Source organism: Phoxinus phoxinus (genome assembly GCF_949152265.1).
Source record: "Phoxinus phoxinus genome assembly, chromosome: 11".
Classification (NCBI taxonomy): Eukaryota; Metazoa; Chordata; class Actinopteri; order Cypriniformes; family Leuciscidae; genus Phoxinus; species Phoxinus phoxinus.
The window spans coordinates 9,584,228-9,607,811 of NC_136886.1; the positions used below are offsets into that span (position 1 = coordinate 9,584,228).

At 35.8% G+C, this 23,584-nt stretch overlaps 2 protein-coding genes across 2 annotated transcripts; one reads left to right on the top strand and one right to left on the bottom strand.

Annotated features, from left to right (window-relative positions):
- The first annotated feature begins 7,705 nt into the window (after nucleotides 1-7,705).
- On the top strand, nucleotides 7,706-18,302 carry hemk1 (HemK methyltransferase family member 1). The gene is made up of 11 exons (XM_079627353.1): nucleotides 7,706-8,090; nucleotides 8,217-8,393; nucleotides 8,586-8,677; nucleotides 9,654-9,747; nucleotides 9,900-10,031; nucleotides 10,110-10,174; nucleotides 10,273-10,322; nucleotides 12,827-12,932; nucleotides 13,037-13,132; nucleotides 13,877-13,987; nucleotides 17,587-18,302. The coding sequence occupies exons 1-11, from the start codon at nucleotides 8,028-8,030 to the stop codon at nucleotides 17,627-17,629; spliced, it is 1,029 nt and encodes a 342-aa protein (XP_079483479.1). The 5' UTR covers nucleotides 7,706-8,027; the 3' UTR covers nucleotides 17,630-18,302.
- Nucleotides 18,303-19,185: 883 nt separating this feature from the next.
- On the bottom strand, nucleotides 19,186-23,060 carry cisha (cytokine inducible SH2-containing protein a). Its single transcript, XM_079627667.1, has 3 exons — nucleotides 22,433-23,060; nucleotides 21,629-21,792; nucleotides 19,186-20,279 (listed from the first exon to the last, which is right to left on the bottom strand). Exons 1-3 carry the CDS (start codon nucleotides 22,450-22,452, stop codon nucleotides 19,783-19,785), a joined length of 681 nt encoding a protein of 226 aa, XP_079483793.1. The 5' UTR covers nucleotides 22,453-23,060; the 3' UTR covers nucleotides 19,186-19,782.
- Between the last annotated feature and the right edge of the window lie 524 nt (nucleotides 23,061-23,584).

Genomic DNA, 23,584 nt, shown 5'->3' on the forward strand with positions numbered 1-23,584 from the left:
ACTCGAGTACATTTCTAATAAAAAAACGGGACTTTTACTTCGTTACGTTGAGCGACGTTCCTCTCGTTACTTTATTTTAATGCAATACGTGTTGTTAAATGCGTAGTTTATTCCAAGCGCGCTAGTCTTTTTTCTGGGCATGAGCGATGCTCAATTCACAAATGAATCACTCTTTTGAGTCGATTCTGTTCAAAGACTTCATCAAACAAGTGGGCAGATCTGTCTAAATCGGTTCGCGAATCAGTTTGTATGATCTGTTCAGTTTCCTGCACGCACTGAATCGTCTGAAGCGCTTTCAATTCACACTCGACTCGGAGTCGTAACAGGAAGATTTAAGAACATCAAGAGCGTTGGATGAAGTGGCTGTGGACCTACTACAGTCAAGTGAAAGCAAATCTGCAAATGCATCATTTTTGCCAGCGATGAAGATCTCTATTATCTTCGTATGCTGAGGACGATATATCCCGTGGAACGAATATCGTTCCACAGGACGATATTCGATTTAATTTCATTCAGGTAATACATTTTACAACCAAACAGATTATTACGATATTATGGCACTACTTCAAAGTATGACATTACATTTTTTTGGACATATACATTACTTTATACAATAAATAAGCTACCATTGTCCACATATGAAATGAACACCCGCCATCCCGCGGTAATGTGTGTGTATTGCGCAGTCGCGTGCGAACTCAACTTGAAAACGAATGCCTTTGCCTGCCTTAGACACTGTTGACCAGTTTAAACATGCATGCAGAAATATACATTTGATTACATTTTGGAGAACAGACAGAAGAAGATCCGTCGATGTTCGTTTGATCGTCGTTTGTGTTCAGATGTTCAGTAGCGGTCATGAGCGCGATCACATGTGAAGAGTTTTAACTCTTACTTCTCTGTGTCAATGTTTCTCTTTACATGCCTTTAAATGCAAAACTCTGCAGATTCACTATATTTCGACATTGTCTAATAATCCAACTGTAGTTGTATAAGTTACTATTATACAAACCAAAGGACAGGGAATGATTTTCGGGCTACAGATGGCAGAAATAATGCTTGTCTCTTCTGTTTTTGTGGCAAAGATAGCCTATCTAATTATGATAATAATAGTCATTTAATTTTTTTTTTTTTTTAAATAATATCATGTTTTATATATATATATATATATCTTATATTTCGGCCTATGATCCGAAGTAACTAACTATAGCTACTTGAGTAGTTTTCTCATTGGATACTTTTCTCATTGGATACTAATTATGATAATAATAGTCATTTAAATAAAAAATATCTAAATAATATCATGTTTTATATATATATATATATGTCTTATATATCGGCCTATGATCCGAAGTAACTAGTAACTAACTACTTGAGTAGTTTTCTCATTGGATACTTTTTTACTCTTACTCAAGTAACTATTAAGATTGTTACTTTTACTTTTACTTTGAGTAAATATTTCTAGAAGTACTTGTACTTTTACTTGAGTACAGTTTTTGGATACTCTACCCACCTCTGCTCATAACTGTTAACTAAGATATGAAGTTATACACACAAAAGATTGAATAGGGCTGTGAGTATCAATACTTCAGATAGTGACCTGCAAGACCAGGCAATGAATGCATCACTCTCTATAAATTACAATAAACAGGCCTGTCATTGTTGCAAAAAGGTGATCTTATGGGACCCTGGACCACAAATTTTTTTTTTTTTTTTTTTTTTAGATTCATACATAATATGAAAGATAAATAAATAAACTTTCCATTGATGTATGGTTTGTTAGGATATGACAATATTTGATATAACTATTTGAAAATCTGGAATCTGAGGGTGAAAAAAAATTGAAACATTGAGAAAAGTTGTCCATTTATGTTCACGATTGTGCTGCATTCACTCACAATTTTTTTTTTTTTTATACATTTACGGTAAGAAATGTACAAATGATCTTCATGGAACATGATCGTTACTTAATATCCTAATTATTTTTTGCATAAAAGAAAAATCAATAATTTTGACCCATACAATGTCTTGTTGGCTATTGCCACAAAAATACCCGTGCGACTTGTGACTGGTTTTGTGATCCAGGGTCACATATGTTGTATAGGCCTAATCCTGAAGGGGGTTTATTTTGTAATATAACCAGCAGATTGTGCATTATACTAAATACATAAATGTACATGAAATAGTCACTGATTTGAGTATTTATTCTGACCAGCTAACATGGACATTAAATATTGATTTGACTATTAAATCACCTTGCTTGTAGAGGCCAAACTTAAGCACAGCCATATAGGAAACAGGCACTGAACGATGGTCATTCAGAAATATCATTCTGTCCTCTGAATGCTGCATCGGACCTATTAAAGTAGAGATGCATTATAAAAACAACACAAATAAGGGCTTAATACAGCATGAGGGTGAAAAATGCATTTGATAATGCAATAGCTTGAAGTTAGAAAGTGAGTGAAAGGATCTCTATCTCAATCATCAGTATCTCTAATTCACTACATAACATTGCATGTGTCAGTTTAGACAGAAATGTGGTTACTAAAAGGGTGGCAGTTACCTGGAAAATGGGGAATGGAGGTCAATTGCTAAACCACTTACATAACTCTCCATCCATTCCAAACTTTGCCGTTCATGAGGACATTGTGAGGTCTAAAATGAAGCATGAAGGGAAGTGTTTTAAGGGAAAAAAACAGCACAGATGTTCAATTCACACTTGTGACAATTACACATACGTTTTTTGTTTCATAATTAGTTTGATTTGCATAATATGACAGCATGTGCTAATGCGTTCGGAAGTATTAATCTAACATCTAATTTGTTTTGCATCTATAACCTTGATGCTCAAGATGAATTTAGGAAAATGTCCAAAAGCACCGAGCATGACAAGAGCTCTGTTCATTCAGGTGTCAGAGATGTTCAAAGATGATGTTCTGAGAAGTGAAACGGTGGCCTGACAGTTCCTGTCAGCGAGGTGTTGAAACCTGTGGTCTCAGAGACCCACATCAAAGCTCTGCCATCATGCCATTTTATCTGTGATCTTGCAGAGCAAGAGAAAAGCTCTTAGTGAAATGGGTCGTGGTCTGAGTGACACTGAAAAATACTCATAAGATGTGAGCCCAGAATTCAGTAACAAAATCAATAGCTATATGGGCACCAGAGCTATACAATAGCTTTTACACAAAAAATACAAATGCTACAGGGCCTATATCTCACCTGTTACGTTGTAATTTATTTCCAGCGCATATATCTTCGGCTGCATTACTCCTATAGATGTGGGTTGTGCGTGTCACTAACATATCCTTAATATTATCACTGATCTATTACTAAAAGTGAAGTGTTCCTAAAGCCAACCAACACGAGCATCTTGAGCAGTGTTTAACATACAAGACACCTGACCTTTTCAAAGCGCACTTTCACAAGCTTACCTTAGGAATTTATAATGGGATATGCAAACAGAAGGGTTAGAGGATGTGAAAATGTGAAAATGTGAAAATATAATTTTTATGATATCAATAACCAACCTTCAAGTGAACTTACAGTAATTATTGATATTTGAAAGATTCATAATTACTGTAATGCCGCCATATATTTGGTCACATTTTTGTGTTTTGAAGCATCACTATCAATTGAGAATGCTTTTAAACTCCAATTCAGTTACTGAATTTGAATTGTAGTAAGGCCTTAAAGGTCATAGACAGACAGATGGATACAACAAACAATAGAGGGGACAATAGATAGACGGACAGATAGATCCAACAAACATTAGCTAGAACAACAGACAGACAGACAGACAGAATGAACGATGGAAAGAACAATATCTACAGACAGATAGGACAAATGACAGACAGACAGACAGACAGAGATAGATAGATAGATAGATAGATAGATAGATAGATAGATAGATAGATAGATAGATAGATAGATAGATAGATAGATAGATAGATAGATAGATAGATAGATAGATAGATAGATAGATAGATAGATAGATAGATAGATAGATAGATAGATAGACAGACAATAATGTGTTCTATCCTTTTGTTCATGGCAAAAAAATTACCAAGCAATTTACCAAGCTCTTTGCCCCTCCTCTCGCTCCATCACTTCTAGCATCTCAGGGGGCAGCAGCCTGGGAAACTATGACTTCAGTGTTTTTGCGGGACAAAAGCAGCATTGTGAAGTTCTTCTCAGTATTTCAGCTTGAAGAATAGCAGAGAGAGAAAGAGAGCTTCCTCCGAGAGGCTCAAAACACCAGAATGAGTCACTGCTGAGAATATTTGTGCCGTAGAGGATTCTGTCTGGAGCAATGCCAGGGTATTAGGCGACTGAAAATGAATGAAATTTGGACACATTAAGAAGCTGGGAAAGATGTTTGGATGTACAGTCTTGTGTTTTCTTTCGATTACAAGTCCAATATCTGCATGCTGCACATTTATCTTACGGAAATGAGAGGATTAAGATGAAATCTTACCTTCAGCTGCTCAGATTCACTGCAGAACATACCGAGAGGAAACCAGACAAAATCCTACAGAAATGTTGCTATACAATCAACTGTGCCAAAGTATAATGCCAAGAGCTGGTTAGAAATCCTGGTAACACTTTACAATAAGGTTCATTAGTTAACATTAGTTAACTGCCTTAGTAAACATGAACAATGAACAATACTAAGTAATAGTTAATATTAATTTCAACATTTACTAATACATTATTCAATTCAAAGGTTGTATTTGTTAACATTAGTTAATGCACTGTGAACTAACATGAACAAACAATGAACATCTGTATTTTTATTAACTGACATTCACAAAGATTAATAAATACTGTTACAAATGTGTTGCTCGCTGTTAGTTCATGTTAGTTAATAACTAATGTTAACTAATTAACCTTATTGAAAAGTGTTACCAAAATCCTGAATATGTCCTGCATATACTTCCCATTCTTTTATCATCCACATCTAGCACTCAGCTGCATATTCCCTGTCGTTGTGCAATGAATCCAGGTACAATTATTTCATATTACCAAAAGAAAAAAATAGCATGAACAAAATCATTTTAATGCTCTGGCATTGATATAAATGTAAATTATGATGTAAAAGAACTAACACATCTTTTTCTTCCCACTTTTTATTCGAAGGAGGCAGTGGAAATGTGGAAATGTCTCTGGCCAATTTCAGACTCTCATTTTTTAAACTCCAACTTTTTTAAACTTCCCTTTCTAAAATTCTAGAAAAACAGGAAGCATAATAAAACTTGGGTCATACCATAAGTAAAACTTGGGATAAAGACGAACAACAGAATAAAACTTGGGTTGTATCATTTATGTTTCTTTAGTATTTATGATATAATTTCCATATGCATTTAAAAAAATCGAACCAAAACAAATCAATATCACGTTTCCAGTACACGTGGAACACTTTCTGATCACAAGGCCTTATCTGAACTCTGCATTGTGCATATATCTAGATAAAGTGAGAAAGAAAAATAGCATGAGAGAGAGATGGATTGGTATAAAAGACGAGATATGAGTTGGTGGTGGTTGGTGATGCCCACAGTGTATCAAATATGACACATATTCAAACTGACATGCCACAGATGACAGTAAAAAAAAATGGTAGCAACACTTTTTTTCTCAACAAACAATTGCAAAAAATATGGCACATTGAATTAAACATGAAATGTTGAAGTAGAAAAACTGAAATAGTATTTTCTTGTAAAAGATGCTCTCCTATAATATTTCATGTGCAACTTTTAAAAACATTTTTTTTTACAGTGTATGTTTAGAAGATTTGACATTTTTAAACATGAAAATGTATTTTTAGTGCTGTCAAAGTTAACTGGACAGCTCTGGAGCAATGTTTAGATATTATAAAAAGTGATATGCAAATACATTTACATTGCATTGCATACTTTATATACAGTAATAGGGTAAAAAAAAATGACGAAGTCAGTATTTTCAAGGTAATGTTTGAAATGTTGTCCTGGCTTCATTACAGCAACAATATAAAAAGTAACTATATTTAAGCTTGCAAACAACATTATAATATAGCTTTTTCTCACAATATAAATGGGTTTTGAAAACATAAAATTATGTAGTTACCTTTATACTTTAGGAAGGGATCACTTGCATGGAAAACCTCACATTTGGGGGGGTCCTTGGCATCAAAAAGCTTGAAAACCCCTAATACTTTGCCGTTACTCTTGGCTAAGGTTATGATTAACTTCAAGCTGATCACTTAGGTTTGACAAACATTTGTTGCAGTTTCTCTGAATGGTAAATTGTCTGAAGATAGACTGGAGTATCACAGGCCATCAAACTGGTGAAGACTCACTTTTCCTGGCAAGCATCACCAGTTTGCCTTAATTACACACACACTGTGAGCTATTATCACAGATTTGATTCAAGGACAAAAATGTGTCTAAAAAGCTCTTTATGTCTAGTTTTCTGACATATTCTTCTTCCTTCTGTTGTACTTTAACCTCCCTTTTCCACACGTCTCAATCTGACTTATCTCATCCCTCTTTATTCATATAAGGAGAGTGTTCATTCTGAGAGACAGTGTTTCAGGGGAAACACAGGGCTATAGTTGAAATCATGTGTGGTGGTGCTCACAAATAGACTGAGGCTACACACTGCAACCCCTGCAGCACACAATAACAATCAGTCCCATCTGGCTGACAGCACCAGTTCTCCATCCCCCAATCCAGTCTCTCCTCACGTGATCTCTCTCAGCTCAGACTGCAGACAACAAGTCTTTTCAGAACTTCTGTCTTTGAAGTTTGTGCTGTCCAAATATGGGATGATATGCATGAACTAAAACTGTAGTTCCAAGATGTAGTACACCAACAATTTATTAATAGCCGAATAATGTATGAGTTGTTTTCTGTATATTATGAAATGCCAAAAGTAATTGAAATTAACTGGAAAAGATCAGGAAAAGATGTGTCCCAAAGTTATTTAAATTTATTTGTACACAAATTATGTATCAACATACTTTTTTATTATCATAATACACTGTAGGACAGATGAAAATCAAACTTAAATTTTTTAAGTTAAAGTAAACAGTCCCTCACCCACTAAATGTAGCAGTTTTACATGAAGTTAATGCGCCCTCAAGTGGTAATAACAAAATTACACTTTTGGAGATAAAGTGTGAACATACTACATCCAATTTAACACAATTAATTGAAGAGTTTGGGGTAAACTTAATAAACATAATACTACCTTTTCAAGGAAAATATTTCTTCTTTTCGTTTGGTTGTCGTATTAGATAATTATGGCTTTTATTTTGAAATATGTAAGCGCATTCATTGCGCACTGGTGGCAGGAAGTCCACTTCATGAACGCGAATCGGTTCATTAGAACAGCTCAAAGAACTGGTTAAAATTTGATTCAGTGAATACCGTCATTGCGTCATCAAAGTGGAATCTGACATCCATTCCAATAAAGTAATTTTAGGCACATATTTTTGATTATTAAAATTATTTCTCGTCTCATCAAACTAATAATGATCCGAACGGTTCTCTGGGTAGCATCTTAATCTTAATGATACAAGATGCCCAGTTGAAATACGTGAAATGTATGATATTTAAAAGCAAATGTAAGCGACATGAGATGTAAAGGGGCTGGAGATAGGGTATGCGTGATTTAGGTGTTTCCAAAAATAAATGCACATGTGAACTAGTCGATGTTCTGTGTGTGTGTGTGTGTGTGTGTGTGTGTGTGTGTGTGTGTGTTTCCTGAAACAGGGAAGAACTTAATTCAATTCGATTTAATTAATGAGAAACAAAGTCGATTCCGTCCGATTTGTGAACGAACTATTCAAATGAATAATTTTGTTGCCGCTTAACCGATTCAAAAGATCCGACTCAAAAAAACGATTCGGACATTCGTAGCACATGGTATCCGATGTTACTCGGATCCATCAAGAGGAGACACATGCAGGCTACATTATTGCTTTAGACAGCTTTTCCACGAAGCAGCTCAAGCAGTTTGCTCGATTAGCTTGTAAACAGTAAAGAACGATGCTGTTCAAGACCATTTGTTTTCGATTAATTAACAGATACAGTGGAGTGTCAAAACATAGAGTAAGTTCCTGATCTCCTTTGTATTTAAACATCACTATTATTGTAATAAAATAATCATTTAGCATCCGAAAATGTGTAGGCTATGTGTGTGACTGGCAGCGAATGTGCTTTTGATGATTTTTGCAGAGTGTTGTGAGGTTGTCGTCGAGTGCAGCAGAGGGCGCTGTTGCTCCTCCGGCAAACTGTAGGATCACAGTAGAGCAGGCGGTCAGACTGTGGGCTCAACACTTCACACTGCACGGCATCTCCGAGCCTCTCCTCTCTAGTCAATATATAATATCTCATGTACTTGGCCAAAAAACTGTGAGTTTCTCTCTCACCCCATGTTTTTAAAATCGTTTTATACATTGTAAAAGTTCCAAACAACTGAAAATGTGTGTAAGCATAGTCTGTGTGGTTACAAAGTGTTGTAACTGTTAATAACTGTTTAAGAGAATTGTACACATTCTCATTCCCTTTCCATGACACCATGTCCTTGTCTTTCTTTGGTAAAAGCTGGAATGTGTGCCGAGGAAAAGGCTGAGAGACACCCTGACTGACAGGGAAATAGAAAGAGTGTGGAAACTATGCTCCAAACGCCTCACGAGGTAAAACTACATTTGACATTTTTATTCACTCGTCACTGCAACTTTTTTTAATGAGTGAGAGACGTGCGCACAATCGAAAGCCTTCACAGAATTTCATTTAAGTTTTTTGAATTGTTATTTGTTATTCATTTACATTCTAAGATTAACACTAAACCATTTCCGAGGAGTTTTAACTTCCACCCACTGATTAGCCCAGGTCCATTAAATAGCATTAACAGATACAACTTTTTAATTTGAATGTATTTTAATTTTCTATTTTTAAGTAATGTTAACATTAGTTAACTAAGTTAGTTAACAAATGGAACCTTATTGTAAAGCGTTTCCACAAAAGCCTACAAATTAAATGGAGATGCAATGAGATATAAACAACAAATTAAATTAACAACACATTTATTTAGTATAATATTTCCTCAAATCCCCCCCCCCCCCCCCCCCAAAAAAAACATGTTTTTTGTAGACTAGACTGTTATTAGTAACATTAAAGGGTTAATTCTCCCAAAAATGAAAATTCTCCCATAATTTACTCACCCTTTATCAGTTATATTAGTTCTTTAAGTTATATTAAGCAGAAGAGTCAGAGGTCACTCTTCCGTCGGAACTAGACTTGCGAACAGCCGTCACTGGAACCCAGTGATAATAGTATATAAAGCTATAAATATGGATATTTTTCTTACAAAAACGCATCGCTTCACTTAAGAAGGCCTTTAAGGATTACTTTTATGATGGATGGATACTCTTTTTGGTGCTTCAAAAACTCAGGCAATAATCACTCCCATTATAAAGTAGAATATTTTTTTTAATGTTATAAGTCTTGTTATAAGTATATAACAAGACTTGTTATAAGTCTTGTTATAAGTCAATGACTCGTGAAAAAGAAGCTGATGCATTTAATAATTGAAAACAATTTATAAACGCCTCTGAGAAGATAGATTGCCTATTGACCTTTTTCAAGCCTGTGTGCATGTTTTTTTTTTAGGATGCCTGTACAGTATGTGATTGAGGAATGGGACTTCAGAGACCTGACCCTGAAGATGAAGCGTCCCGTGTTCATACCCCGTCCTGAAACAGAGGTGAAAAACTTCAGTGACCTTCTTAGCACATGTCTGAATTTCGCAACAAACTGAGAGTGGACTTCAAATAGATGTGACTTTTTGGATAAACACAGACTGTGTGTTTGAAAACATTTATTTCCGCTTGGATCCGCTGGTTTGTGTGCATCTAGGAGCTGGTTAGTCTGGTTCTCGAGGACCTCCGGTTGGTACAGGGGGAATCGCACAGGACTGATTTACGAGGTCTGGAGGTGGGCTGTGGATCTGGAGCCATCTCTCTTAGTTTACTACGCAACATTCCACAGGTTAGCACCGTGTCTTTCTCCTAATTATTTATCTTGCTCTTCTGAGTAATGTAACATCTGTACCCATGATTCTTTAAGCTCAGGGTATTTGCTTTGGATCAAAGCCAGACAGCAGTATGTCTTACAATGGAAAATGCAAACAGGTGACTATATAAAGCTTCTATAAATGAATCTTTATTACTTGATGATTTATTATGTTGACTGTTCCATATATATTATTATCCTCTTTTGTTTGTTCCAGACTGGATCTACAGGACAGACTAGATGTTCACCATTTAGATGTGATTAAGGGTAAGAGTGATTGAAATGCCATGGAAAATCACACTCCCCAATGACTAGTCATCATAACAGTGATTATTGTAAGACTGACAGGTCTGTGAAAGTGGCAATTTTTGGTCAGCACACAACAAACAAACGTCATTTCTGGGCATCTCGTCTATTTTACGTCACTGACTGTAATCTTATGATTAATTTTTAACAGCTTTTTAACATAACTTATAAATGCAAGATGTCATAAGAACATTTTATTGCAAACTTAACAATGGTGTAGTTACATATTATGAATATAAATTTAACTATAAATGTATATATATACACACACACACACACATGTGCATATATATACAGATAATAACATGATATTTGGGTCAGCACATTGAGTATTTCCTTTAAAAAAATTATAAAGTGGTTATCCAGAATGAGCTATTGAGAGCTACTGAAATATCATGATTTTTATTTTTTTAGGAGGAGGAGAAACGCATTAAGATCCAAATGATAATGAATTTTGACGGAACACAAAACCCAAAGTGTATGATTTCTATTAAGAATGTGCTGTTTGTGTTTCCATGCTGATCTTGCATAAATGAAGGTGAATTGGTCAGAAGTGGACAGAATGGAAATACTTCTCAGCCAAGGTGTCATTCTTTTTCTCTCTTTACGAAATGTTATTATGGAAGCACAATGAGAGATTAAAGTCATGTCAAGACTAGATGTACATTACATGTTATTTTGATTCTATAGTTAGTTTCTTTGCCATTAATGAATAGAGAGGAAATGCAGCATGAGGGAGTAACTGGCATCTTTGATTGCCTCATTTCCTTTTGTTTTCTGTTGGTTTGTTATGATTGGCCAGTGCCAAAGAGTCACAAGTAGACCTGCACGTAATTCACAGCTCAGAATTCCCAAGAAAGCTCCACAGATTTCTGTAGAACTTGAATGTCGTTCATCCATTCCACGCATTCCCACTCTCCTTGAATGTTTGTTTACTAAATATTTGGACTAATTTCATCATGCTTTCAGCTGCCAGTAATAATCTTCATTTCTATGTTTCCATAAATCCATGACACAAAATGTCCACCCACAATCCGGGAAGAAGCTGAAAAGGTGCAGAGATTCATTGTGGACCTTGTCATAACATTCATAATTGATTTAGCATTAGTGCGACTTGTGTGCTAGTAGATAACGAGACTTTGAGGAATCGAGGCAGACGGTTCAGCCCGAATCCTAGAAGGGCCTCTAAGGTAGTGACATGGAAATGTTCAGCTAATTCCAGGGATTTATTGGGCTTTTCCTGTTAAAGCTTGTGCCTCTCTTCCCACTAGATGGCATTAAAAACAGCTCTCCTGAATGCTAAATATCAGATTTTAAACCTGACCACATTATTATTATTAGGCTCTGAGATGTTGTTTTCTTTTTAATCGCTGCACTTCACTAACTGTATAAATGAAGGTACTTCTGCAGAAAGGTTAAAGATCTTCCCAAGTGTTGTTTTTATTGAGCTAGCAGACATAAATGGAGGCTTTTCAGGAGTTTCATGGATCATTAACACAAATATATTTGTTTTGGCAGTGTTTATGTGTGTACAGTATATACAATTTTAAAATATTTAAAAAAAGATCAAATACTTTCCTCATATTTTGATAGTTTAATCGAACTTGTAGGGTCATTAAAATCAAACCCCCAAACCAATCCCCTCCGGACATCATTTTGGGCCACTACAGTATATGAGAAAATCAAATATTATATACATATAATATAACTAGAACCTAGAATATATATATAATGTTTACACTACAGCTCAACTGTTTTGGTTGGTAATAGTAAGATTTTAAAATGTTTTTGAAAGAAGTATTTTATGGTCACAAATGCTTCATTTATTTGATAAAAAAAAAATATATATTTTGTGAAATATTACTGTTTTGCATTAACAGTGATAATAACAGTAATCCATTTTATGATATTAAACTTTCTATTTTAAAAATATTTTTGAAATCTAGTTCCTGTAATTGCAAAGCTTGAATTATCACCATCATCAGTGTTACATGATCCTTCAGAAATCATTCTGATATGCTGATTTGGTGCTCAAGAAACATTTATTATCATTATCAATGTTGAAAACAGTTGATTATTGCCTGATATTTTTTGTGGAAACCATGTTTTTTTTTCTTAGGATTCTTAGATTTTTTTCTATTATCTTTTGCAACATTATAAATGTATCGTTGCTGAATAATATTAATTTCTTTCAAATAAAATCTTACTGACCCTTAACTTTTGAACGTTACTGTTTATGTATAGTATGTTTGATTCAAACACAACAACCGAATATATCCCCAGACATTACAAGCATGCAATTCAACATTAATGTAATAATTTTCCTCTTTGGTCTACATTGTTGTTTAGTTTCAAGCTTTGAATTTCCATATAAATGATATTTCTAATTTAGTGATATAGCCACATCAGGGCAAATATGTTTTGCATTTGACAGCAAGAGAACGAAATGTGTTTTGTATTCCCAGATGCAGATGCGATACTGAGAGAATGTGACCCAGTTGACTTTATAGTGAGCAACCCTCCCTACTTGCTCAGTCAGGACATGAAGACTTTACAAACAGAGATACTCAGGTTAGGCCAACATGCGGACACACTCAACATGTGCTTTAACCTTCGGTGTGTGTTTGAAAATTCCTCATGTAACCTTTTAAACCGCCACATCTCTTTCCTGGAAGGTTTGAAGACCATGCCGCATTGGACGGGGGTTTGGACGGGCTGTCTGTGATTCGCCCGATTTTGGGTCTGGGCTCTAAGCTCTTAACAAAGGGAGGGTAAGTGAGAAGTGTGTGTTTGTCTAACGCCATCATATGTGGTTTGGCAGAATGTCTGGTTGTCTTTGAATATTCTTGTATGAGTGGCGTTGTAGCCAAATACAGTATAAATAGTATGCTATAATCACGCTAAGAAGCTTTCCCAGCATACTTTAAATGCTTCAGGGAATCGAGTGCTACACAGTTCTCTGTAGTTCAGTTGATAACAGTATTCCAGGGACCAGATCATTCTCCCAGTACTCCTCCCCACCCTTATCACTCCCAAGACACACAAACACACACATATGCACATGCATACACAATAACAAATAACACAATTAGCTTTTGGTGACGACAGTTGCAAAACCTGTCTTTCGGAATGTTACATGCCCGTAAAATGACTAATTCAATAAGCATTTCACCGAATGGATGAGTAATACACTTGTAAAAACCTGGAGAGCATTGCACGTGTCCTTTTTTTTCTGGTGCATGCTGAGAACTTGCTTAGTGGTAGGGTTTCAGATTTCCTTGAGGGTTTCTCATTATGTGTCCACTTTTGGACAAGATTTGTTTCTTTCACAGAAATGTCACATTGCTGTCCTTTCATAGATACTGAGAGCCCCTAGCATTAGCTTTCAGGTTTTCTGTCGCATACCTACTATTCTTCTTCATGAATAATGAATTGTGAGATTGTTTACTTGGAAAAACATCCTGTCCACCCAAACTTTTCCTCCCTCCCCTCTTTAAATGCCTTTGTCTGCCCAGACGGGTTTACCTGGAGGTTGCTCCATGCCATCCTCCAGTCATTCAGCTGCTGATAGAGGAAATGATGCCGGGGTTGCTTTATCTGGAAACCCCTTGTGACCTCACCAACAGGTCAGGCTCTTCTGCTAACGTGACCTGCCCTTTTTGTTTTGTTATTGTTTACTTGATTTCAATGAAGCTCCACTTCAAACATCTGTCAAATGTGTGGAATTTTTTGTTTTTCAAAAGTAATAAATTTTCATTCCGTGAATGTTTGTTCTTAGACAGATTCCATGTTAGTTTAATTACATGAGTTACTTGCTCAACAGGAAATAGCAAATATACACTTAGGTATTTGTCTCTTGTGGAATGTTATAACTGGATGCACCGATACACTTTTCCGATACCGATACTTTCATTTTTTTTTTTTTTTGCTACTCCCCGATACCGATTTTCACTGCATTTATAATTTTTAAATGTATTGGTAGAGAACCCAAAAGAATATAAATCCTATTAGTTGGCTTAATTTGGTTATCAAATATATATTTCCTTCTGTTATTTTCATGTTTAATTAAGCCTGCTAAAATGCATTGTATGAGCTTCTGTTACTTTCACTGTTCATTCTCTTGCTCTATCAATATTTTATCTTTCATTTAATAGCACAGCACATATTTAGATTAGAGCTGCTCCAGAAGGGCTCAGTGCTGAGGATTGGGTCAGTGGTACAAATGTTTAGACACCAGTGAAATATCAATTATTTATTCCAATTTTGATACTACAACAAAAACTACCAGTCTAATAAATGTGCATTTAAAACATTATCAAAGAGAACTTAGAGAAGTATACAGTCACTAATAAAATGAGAACAAATAATCGAATTACAAATAGCAAAAATAAATACAATAGAACAAAGAAAGGTTATACAGTGCTATGCATAAGTTTAGACACCCATGCTAAAGTTGACTAAAAAGAGGAATAAAAAATCATCTTTTGGAAATTGAACTTAATGCCTTAATTTAAAAAAATAGGAAAAATCCAACCTTTAAGGACACCAATTTTCTTTGTGAATGAATAATGTATCGTAAATAAATAAATGTTCTTCCTTAAAATACAGGGTGCATAAGTTTGGACACCCCTATGTTAAATTCCCATAGAGGCAGGCAGATTTTTATTTTTAAAGGCCAGTTACTATATGAATCCAGAATACTCTGCATCCTGATAAAGTTCCCTTGGCCTCTGGAATTAAAATAGCCGCACATCATCACACACCCTTCACCATACCTGGAGATTGGCATGGTTTTATTTCAGTTAGCCTAACAGCTGGTTTGATTTGCATTGAGAGATGATCTTATGGAAAGTACTCCATGCCAATCTCCAGGTATGGTGAAGGGTATGTGATGATGTGGGTATATTTTAATTCCAAAGGCCAAGGGAACTTTATCAGGATGCATAGTATCCTGGATCCATATAGTAACTGGCCTTTAAAAATAAAAATCTGCCTGCCTCTATGGGAATTTAACATAGGGGTGTCCAAACTTATGCACCCTGTATTTTAAGGAAGAACATTTATTTATTTACGATACATTATTCATTCACAAAGAAAATTGGTGTCCTTAAAGGTTGGATTTTTCCTATTTTTTTAAATTAAGGCATTAAGTTCAATTTCCAAAAGATGATTTTTTATTCCTCTTTTTAGTCAACTTTAGCATGGGTGTCTAAACTTATGCATAGCACTGTAAATGAAAAGTGTTTTTATAGTTTTTCTGGTAGATCTAACAGGTAGCCTACAGAAATTTGAATGGGGGGGGGGGGGGGGTGCTCAAATGGTCATTTTATTCAAGCATCATTTCATTTTTCATTCAGTAGTTTACTAGCATAGCATAAATAATTTTAAATTAATTATAATATTAATTATATTATTTAAAAAAAAGAAATGTATATGTATATATATATACATATATAATAAACTAAGTGCAATGTAGTGTTGTCAAAAATATAGATTTTCCGATACATATTGATACTGAAATATCTGAAATGCGCCTAATTTCGCAAAATAGACACACAATACCAGCTGTGCTTTCTACATCTCATCTGTCTGACAGCGAGTTGACACACACACACACACACACACACACACCCTCCTCCTCTCACGCATTCATTTGCTCTGCCTCCAGATTAATATTGTTGCTGTTACAGGGCTTACATTTCGGCATGGAATTACACGTATTGTGCATAATTTTCACACCCAAAGTGTACTCGCATTAAACCAAGTATATTAGCCATATTAAATGGTATAATGGCTCTGTGCGTCAGGTCTTAAAGTGACAGCAGCCATCTAGACTCATCAGAGCAGGCAACATTTTTCCAATCTTCTATTGTCCAATTTTGGTGATCCTGTGCAAATTGTAGCCTTAATTTGCTGTTCTTAGCTGACAGGAGTGGCAGCTGGTGTGGTCTTCTGCTGCTGTAGCCCAACTACATCAAAGTTCGACGTGTTGTGTGTTCAGAGATGCTTTTCTGCAGACCTTGGTTGTAACCGAGCTTAAACCAGTCTGGCCATTTTTTCTGAACACGGCTGCGTTCCACTCCAAATTTGTATGCCCTTCACTCGCAAACTGCCCTCCGTCTCGTGGGCTTGGATGTGCGTCATAGCTTACGTTGCATGAGTGCCCACTACTGGCGGAACTCATGCATAAGGTTGAAATAAAACGCACTAAGCCCTTGATCACTTGGAATTCACTATGGAGCTGATGTATTATTTAGCCACCTTTTTTTTTTTTACCTATGAATTTGTTCTATGCACCATTCTATATGCATGTAAGTTGTTGGAGAAAATATATAAAATCATATATAGGTATATGAGCTGTTGGAGAAATATTAAATTACACAAAAGGAAAAAAAATATATAAACTATATATATAAATATGTAAACGGGAAAAATATAAACTTTGACTGAACATAAGGTAGCTACAAATGCGATTAAATCTCAGCACAATTAATATATTATACACTATTATCAGTTAATTATCCAAAATAATTAATATATCATACACTTGAGTTAAGTGTGATCTGCTGCGACGGATCAAGTTGAATTGTGGGATATAGAGCTGCTTGAAGTGTACATCGGAGTAGACTCACTCCCTCAGTTAAAATCGAAGGGACAAGGGTCTGTCCATATTAACTTCCCTCGTCCACAAAGTGGAACGCATTTCAAAATTACGGTGGGCATTCCCCCGAGGGGAAGTGCTTAGGGAAGTTTGCAATAGTCTAAAAAGGGGAGTGAAATATATATATATATATATATATATATATATATATATATATATATATATATATCATAATAATATTTTATATGTATATTTTATATATATATGCATTTTTTTAATATTATATCATTAAACATTTATTTTTTTACATTTTATATATGCAGATTTTGTGTCATATACTGTACATATGCATCTTTTTGAATTGCTCAATAACTGTAATGGGATGTGAGAATTATGATGATCTTTAAAATGGGAACTACTCCTTTAAAGTGTGCATGTGCAAAAGCTTTTGTCCAAGTCATTCTGGATCATCACTCCAGTATTTGGTATAATAAAACCGACTGTAAATAAAAAATGATGCAACCTTAGTAGGCAACTCAAGTTACCCCGTTATCTCTGGATGCCGAGTCAACAGTATCCCATTTACAGTATACTGGTAAACACACTATGCTTTTTATTTTACAGGCCACGGTTTTGCATTTTGCAGAAGAAAGGAGAGGATGACTGAAACAAAGGACAGAGGAACAATACATTAGGAAAGCCATGAGTAACCATGAGCAATTGGCCATTTAAAATGCCTTCAGTCAAATTGCAGGTGGCACACTGCCAGTCTCCTCGCCTGTTCCCAGCATGCACCGAGTTAAAAACCTGCCAATCCTACCAAGAAGCCCCTTCGTGAAATTTGCCGACCAAGGTTTTTTTGTCTTGTGCTGTAACCTTCTGCTGTTATATCTTTTATATTCATTTCCTTTTAATTGGTAAGCGTGTGTGTGGCTGTGGTTTGTTTTGGTGAGATTGCATTGATTGTGAGTTTGTGCTCAGTGTGCAAGTGTCAGGGTGCAGTAGGCTGAAGGTAATTATTGAGGCCTTTTCTAAGAACTCCCCCTCCCAACCCTGCGCTAGTCACTCCCTGGAAGTAATGCACTCATTCTGCGAAACAGCTGGCCCGTTGCCGCTGACTCGCTCGCTCAGCTAGCCCACAAACACAGACAGACAAACCAGACATGCTCCACTACCACAATGTATACACCCTGTTCTCTTTGAATGAGTGAAACCGAATTTTACATGCACTGCCTCTGTTCTCTGTGTTAGTAATGTGTATTCAAATATTGCAGAGACATTTTATATTTATTGTTTTTGTAGACATTCAATGCCATAATAAATAAACTATTTTTAATACATTTGTTGTCTTATGCTGCTAAATTAATATTGGCATTTTTGGCATTTTTTTTTTATTTTGCAGTGCAACTAAAAATTCTTATTGATCACCCTTGTTAATACTGTTGTTCTTATTGCACACAAAGATTATTTGCATATTTATGTCACCGGCAAATTTATGTAAGCTTGCGCGGCACTGAGATCGAGTTTCAGAAAAAGCTCTGCCTCGCTTTCTGGGAAGCACTAATCACGGTGTGCCGTAAGAATGATTCACTATGAGGAAAATAGGATGAGGAAACAATGCTTTTTTTGTTCAGACATGCCTTTCATTTCTCATTATTAATGTTTTGTTACTCTTCTCCCTAGAATTCATTTCAGCACACCTCAAAATTATAGGCATTTAAAACTGTTTAAAAACAGACTACATAATATAATTACACAGACATTTTCATCTTTTCTTTGACTTGTTTAGCTGTGAAACATTTTTGGCCCGCGATCAGGACACATTCAGAATGCCATCTAATAATCTTGTATAACACACATTTTGTCCTGAAATTAACTAAATTGCAGAGCAATTGAATGCACATTTGTTCATCTAATAATCCTATTATTCTGAGATTACAGTCCTGAATGACCTTGTTTGATAGTCTTACTGGAAAGCCAGTTCTTAGAAGAGGAGTGAGTCAGATTGTTTGATTCTGTGTATTACGTCTCTTTCATTCTGCGAAAAGGTCCAATTTATTCTCTTTCCAAGTTAATCAGCACCTGCCCTCATCATTTTAGACTTTCTCCATGCCATGCTTTTTACATGATTATACTCTTCTATAAATAATTCTTATAATTATTCTCAGAAGTGGCAAATGGCACAAATTTGATAGTGTTGTATAAAACAGTATGACGTCAAGTAAATTTGATTGTCACTTTTATTATAAAATGAAAGGATCTTCCATCCATAAATACATACAAACTCCACATTGTGCGCATAGAAAAAATATGTAAATCTTGATTAAAATAGTAAAAAAAAAAAAAAAAAAACATTTCACCGCATTACACTTTCAAGAAAAGAAACTATTCCAGTCAAGGCAGCGCAGTGACTAAGCTCGCCTTTATAGAGTGCTGAAGACCAAGCCACGTATGTGCTTCTCGTGAGTTTCAGACAAGCCGTGTGATCTCATTTCAAACCATTTTTTTAAAGGGTCATGTGACCTGTACAAAAGTTTTACGTACATTATTTCAAGCCTGTGGTTTAACCTGTCACAGTATGACATGAAGGTCGAGTCACGACTTGGACCTGGTTTGACTCAGTCCAACTTGGGTATAAACAAAGTATCTATCTATTAAGATAGACTTGCTGACCATCAAAAACTTGCTCCAGAAATAAGAGTCAACACTTCTTTTTTGACCCCAAACCTCACGTTGGGGGCTGTGCATTTAATTTGCCTCTTTCGAAACATCAGCATCCACCTCGTGATTGGCCGCGGTGTTTGCGATTCCATGGTGACCTCAGAGCTGGAAAGGGTAATCCTTAAGATATCGAAGTACCGGTCCGGGTATTGACTGGTGCAGTGCGAAAATTGCTTGGGGCTGTTTGTTGATTACCAAGCGACTGAGATGTTGCAAAGAAGGAAAGGCTTGAGGACGATGGATCGGCCTTTTGAGTTTTAGCAACATCGCACATTCCTTGGGTGTTAAGGAAGTTATGGGATCCGACGACTCAGTCTTTTCCGCCTCCTCTTTGTTCCTGGAGCCCACGTAGTGCTGGAGGAGGCTGGGGACGTTGGGGAAGGACTGCAGGCGAGGTTTGACTGGGGAACTGGAGTCCAGATGGAATTGTCCATGATTGTACTGGATGCGTACGTTCGTGGGCCCACGGATGGTTTTAACAGACAGTGTCAACAAATAGAGAGGGTGGCTGCTGTCCCGTATCAGGAAAGTACCCTCCGATGCCTCCTGTAGGACAGAGTGGGCCTCACTGGCAGAGATGGGACCCCAGTACCAACCTGGAAAAAAGGAAGGGATAATTGAAATTAGTTATTACAGGAGACTTTTATGGATATAGACATAATAATTGTAGTTTTAAAAAAACAACAAGAAGAGGTCATTCTAGAACAGGGTTTCCCAACCTGTGGTTCGTGACTCGAGGGGTCGCCAAGCTTACTCTTGTTTTAGCGATGAAATGGTAAACAGTTTGGCTTGTGGTATTACAGTTTAGTATTTTAATCGTCATTAAAACTGTATTTGACTGCTAGGATTTGAAAAACTCACAGTAAATACCGGTACTGTTCAGTATTAAGCGAAAAATAAGCAACGTACCGGTAGGTTTAATTTTGTTTGAAAAAATGGTGGAAAGAAGTGAGAGAGGTTTTACAAACGAGTGCTGAGGGAAATTATATAAATTAATTCTATGAATGCATCTCTGAAAGGAGCTGACTGCCATGGGACAAGTTTTGATGGTATTTTCTTGTCATCATCCGTGTAACAGTAGTGTTTATAAGCATAGCGCTGCTTTGTTTACCGAGCTTACCGTGGAAACAGCTTTATTTCTGCTGTAAGCGCCACCTACTGATAGAAAGTGGATTTACATTTTCATTCAGCCTGTTGTTTTTTTGTTTGTGAAACTCAGACCACATTCTTATGCTGTTGTAAACTTTAACCAGTTAATGGAACATAAGCTAATGTGCATTCTAAAAATCTAAATTCAGATAATAAAGAATCTAGAATTATTCATTGAGCTGATAAAATGCCTATAATCATTCCGACTCGGTTTCTTTAAAATCCTTTAAAGGCTGGAATATTAGGTTTATCATTTTATAAAACATTTTGGTCAATACTTTAATTGAACAAGTAGTACATGTTAGTAGATAACATTATGTCGTAAGTCAAATCCGGACGTAGTTGTTAATGTTATATTTTAATGTTTCAGCTGTTGTTGAATTTATTAAAAACTAATTTTGTAATCCCTGTCATTAAACAATTTATTGTGGGTGGCTGGGCTGTTAAGGATTTTCAATGTTAAAATAGGGGTCTCCTGGAAAAAAGGTTGGGAACCACTGTCCTAGAAAATGGGTGCTTTTAGAGCCCTTAAAAAAAATTGTTTTTTTAAGCATGTCCAAATTCTCATTGCTGTACACATTTCGATAAGTTTTCAGAAAGGTCAATTTTGATGGCTAAAAAAAAAATACATTTCTAAAAGCTGTGTGTGTGTGTGTACTTGAGAGTAGACACATTGTGCATACTGGAAAAGGCACCAGTTTTACAGAATGACCCTTGAATAAATTGTGACTTTATGAATGAGAAATAATCATTCATTCTTGCCAAAATAATCATAACACAGATGTTTTAGTCTTACCTGATTGTTCCAGATAGTATAAATTGTGAGTGAGAATTAGTAGATCTCTCTGAGGGTTAGGAAACAATGAGCCCATGCCCGGGTGAATGCGGCGAGGAGAAGAGAAAGCCACCCCCGGACACTTGCCCGTCGGATCGGAGGCATCAGTCAAATGAGCTCTTGGGCTGGAAAAAAATAATGATAAAACAAAACTATTTTAAAAGGACTTAAAAGTGTACAATCCTTTTTTTAAAAAAAAAACATTAAAATACTGAAGGCACATATTTTATTAACAATATTTGTTTATATACTGACTTATTACTGTCTGTTCAAATGTGCATACTAATACACATTTTCAGAAATTGCTATTACATTTTTAATTTCGTTCAATTTAATGTTAATTCTGAGCCATGGGTTTCAACAGTTTCAGTTCAAGCATAATGAAAAATCGTGTGAGAGACAAATACTGTAAAACAAAATTATTATATTATTAGGCCTTTATTGCCACATATTACTATATTATTAATGCCACATATTACTATTGTATATTACTATCAACAAAATTATATGAATTATTGCAGACAGCTTTACATATCAGATGAATGTAACCTACCTGAAGTGTTTCTATTTTTTATGCAATAAACAATGTATATGTACTATTTTACTATATAATAATAATAATATGATAATAGCTAAATGATTTAGGAGCCCATATCTTTCACAGGATGCTTAGCGCCATCCTCAAGAATGTGTTGTATTTAGTTAATGAACTATTAGATCTATTTTATTGTGATATTTAAAGAAAGATGATTCGCGAAAACTCACCCTTCAACGCAGAGAATCATTGTGAGGATGTCCGGTTAGATATCTGCCGGATTCCTTAAAGTTTCTTTGTTCCTGAGGTTTTACTCGGACTGGCAAAATAATATGTTCTTTCTTGAGCGACGACACACAGCTCAATAATGATATCTGTCCGTCGAACTGGAAGGTTGTTGAAGAGGGTTAGGATGCTGTCATATAAGTGCGCGACTTGTCCACGGATTTGTTTAAACTAACGTACGCGAGTAGATCAGACGTACATGGTTCTCGAAAACGAGCGGCGTTTCTGTTCAGCTCGTGCCCTAAAACTGAGCTAGAAGCGGAACACTGCAGGGTTTGGCTTGTTCAGTTCGTCTCACTTCCCAGAACTGGTTTTCTCAGAATCGCCCCGTGTTTAGCGCCTCTGACGCCATCGGCAAGTACAGCTCTGTGAAACCAACAGAATCAATCCCCTCTTCTTCCTCTTTCAAGCATACAGCAGTCTCGTGAGTAATGAAATAGCAATGGAATGATTCATTTAGTAGTTTTATTATGATGATGGACGGTAATTGCTTCCTGATGTTTGTGATTGACGTTCGAGGATGAAACCGGCGTTTCTTGTGAAACCGCATGTCTTGCGTTCCAAGAACTTTCCAGGAAAACTGAGCGCCTGCCCTGAGTTAAGCCAATCAGATCCCTCCCATTCGCTGAAGCCCCGCCCCCTCAAGCGGTCACCGAATTAACCATTTGTTTACTGCTGAAATGAGTTTCTGAAAAAAAGACTTTACCGCTTTAGATCTCGAGGAAGCTCATTTCTTTTAAATGTGAAATTTAAACTCTTGCATTATTGTGATATTTTGTCCACATAAGCATCTTAGCGATTTATATATTTTATCTTTTTATTTTATTTACAGAACAACAGTAGCCTATACAGAAATGTACAAAAAATATTCATTCATTAATCAAAAACTATAGTCATATCAATATTACAAGTATTTTTTTTTTGCTTTTTTTTATTGACAATCCAAACAAGTGATGTAGTCCTTGATCTCCTGGAGAAAGATAATTAAATTGGTCTTGGACCCTGCCAATTTCTTCTTATGTATGTATGTCTGTGGAATTTCCTCAAAATTGATATTTTAGTTGCCACTTGATTTATTAGCGTTTGTAACGGAGTTC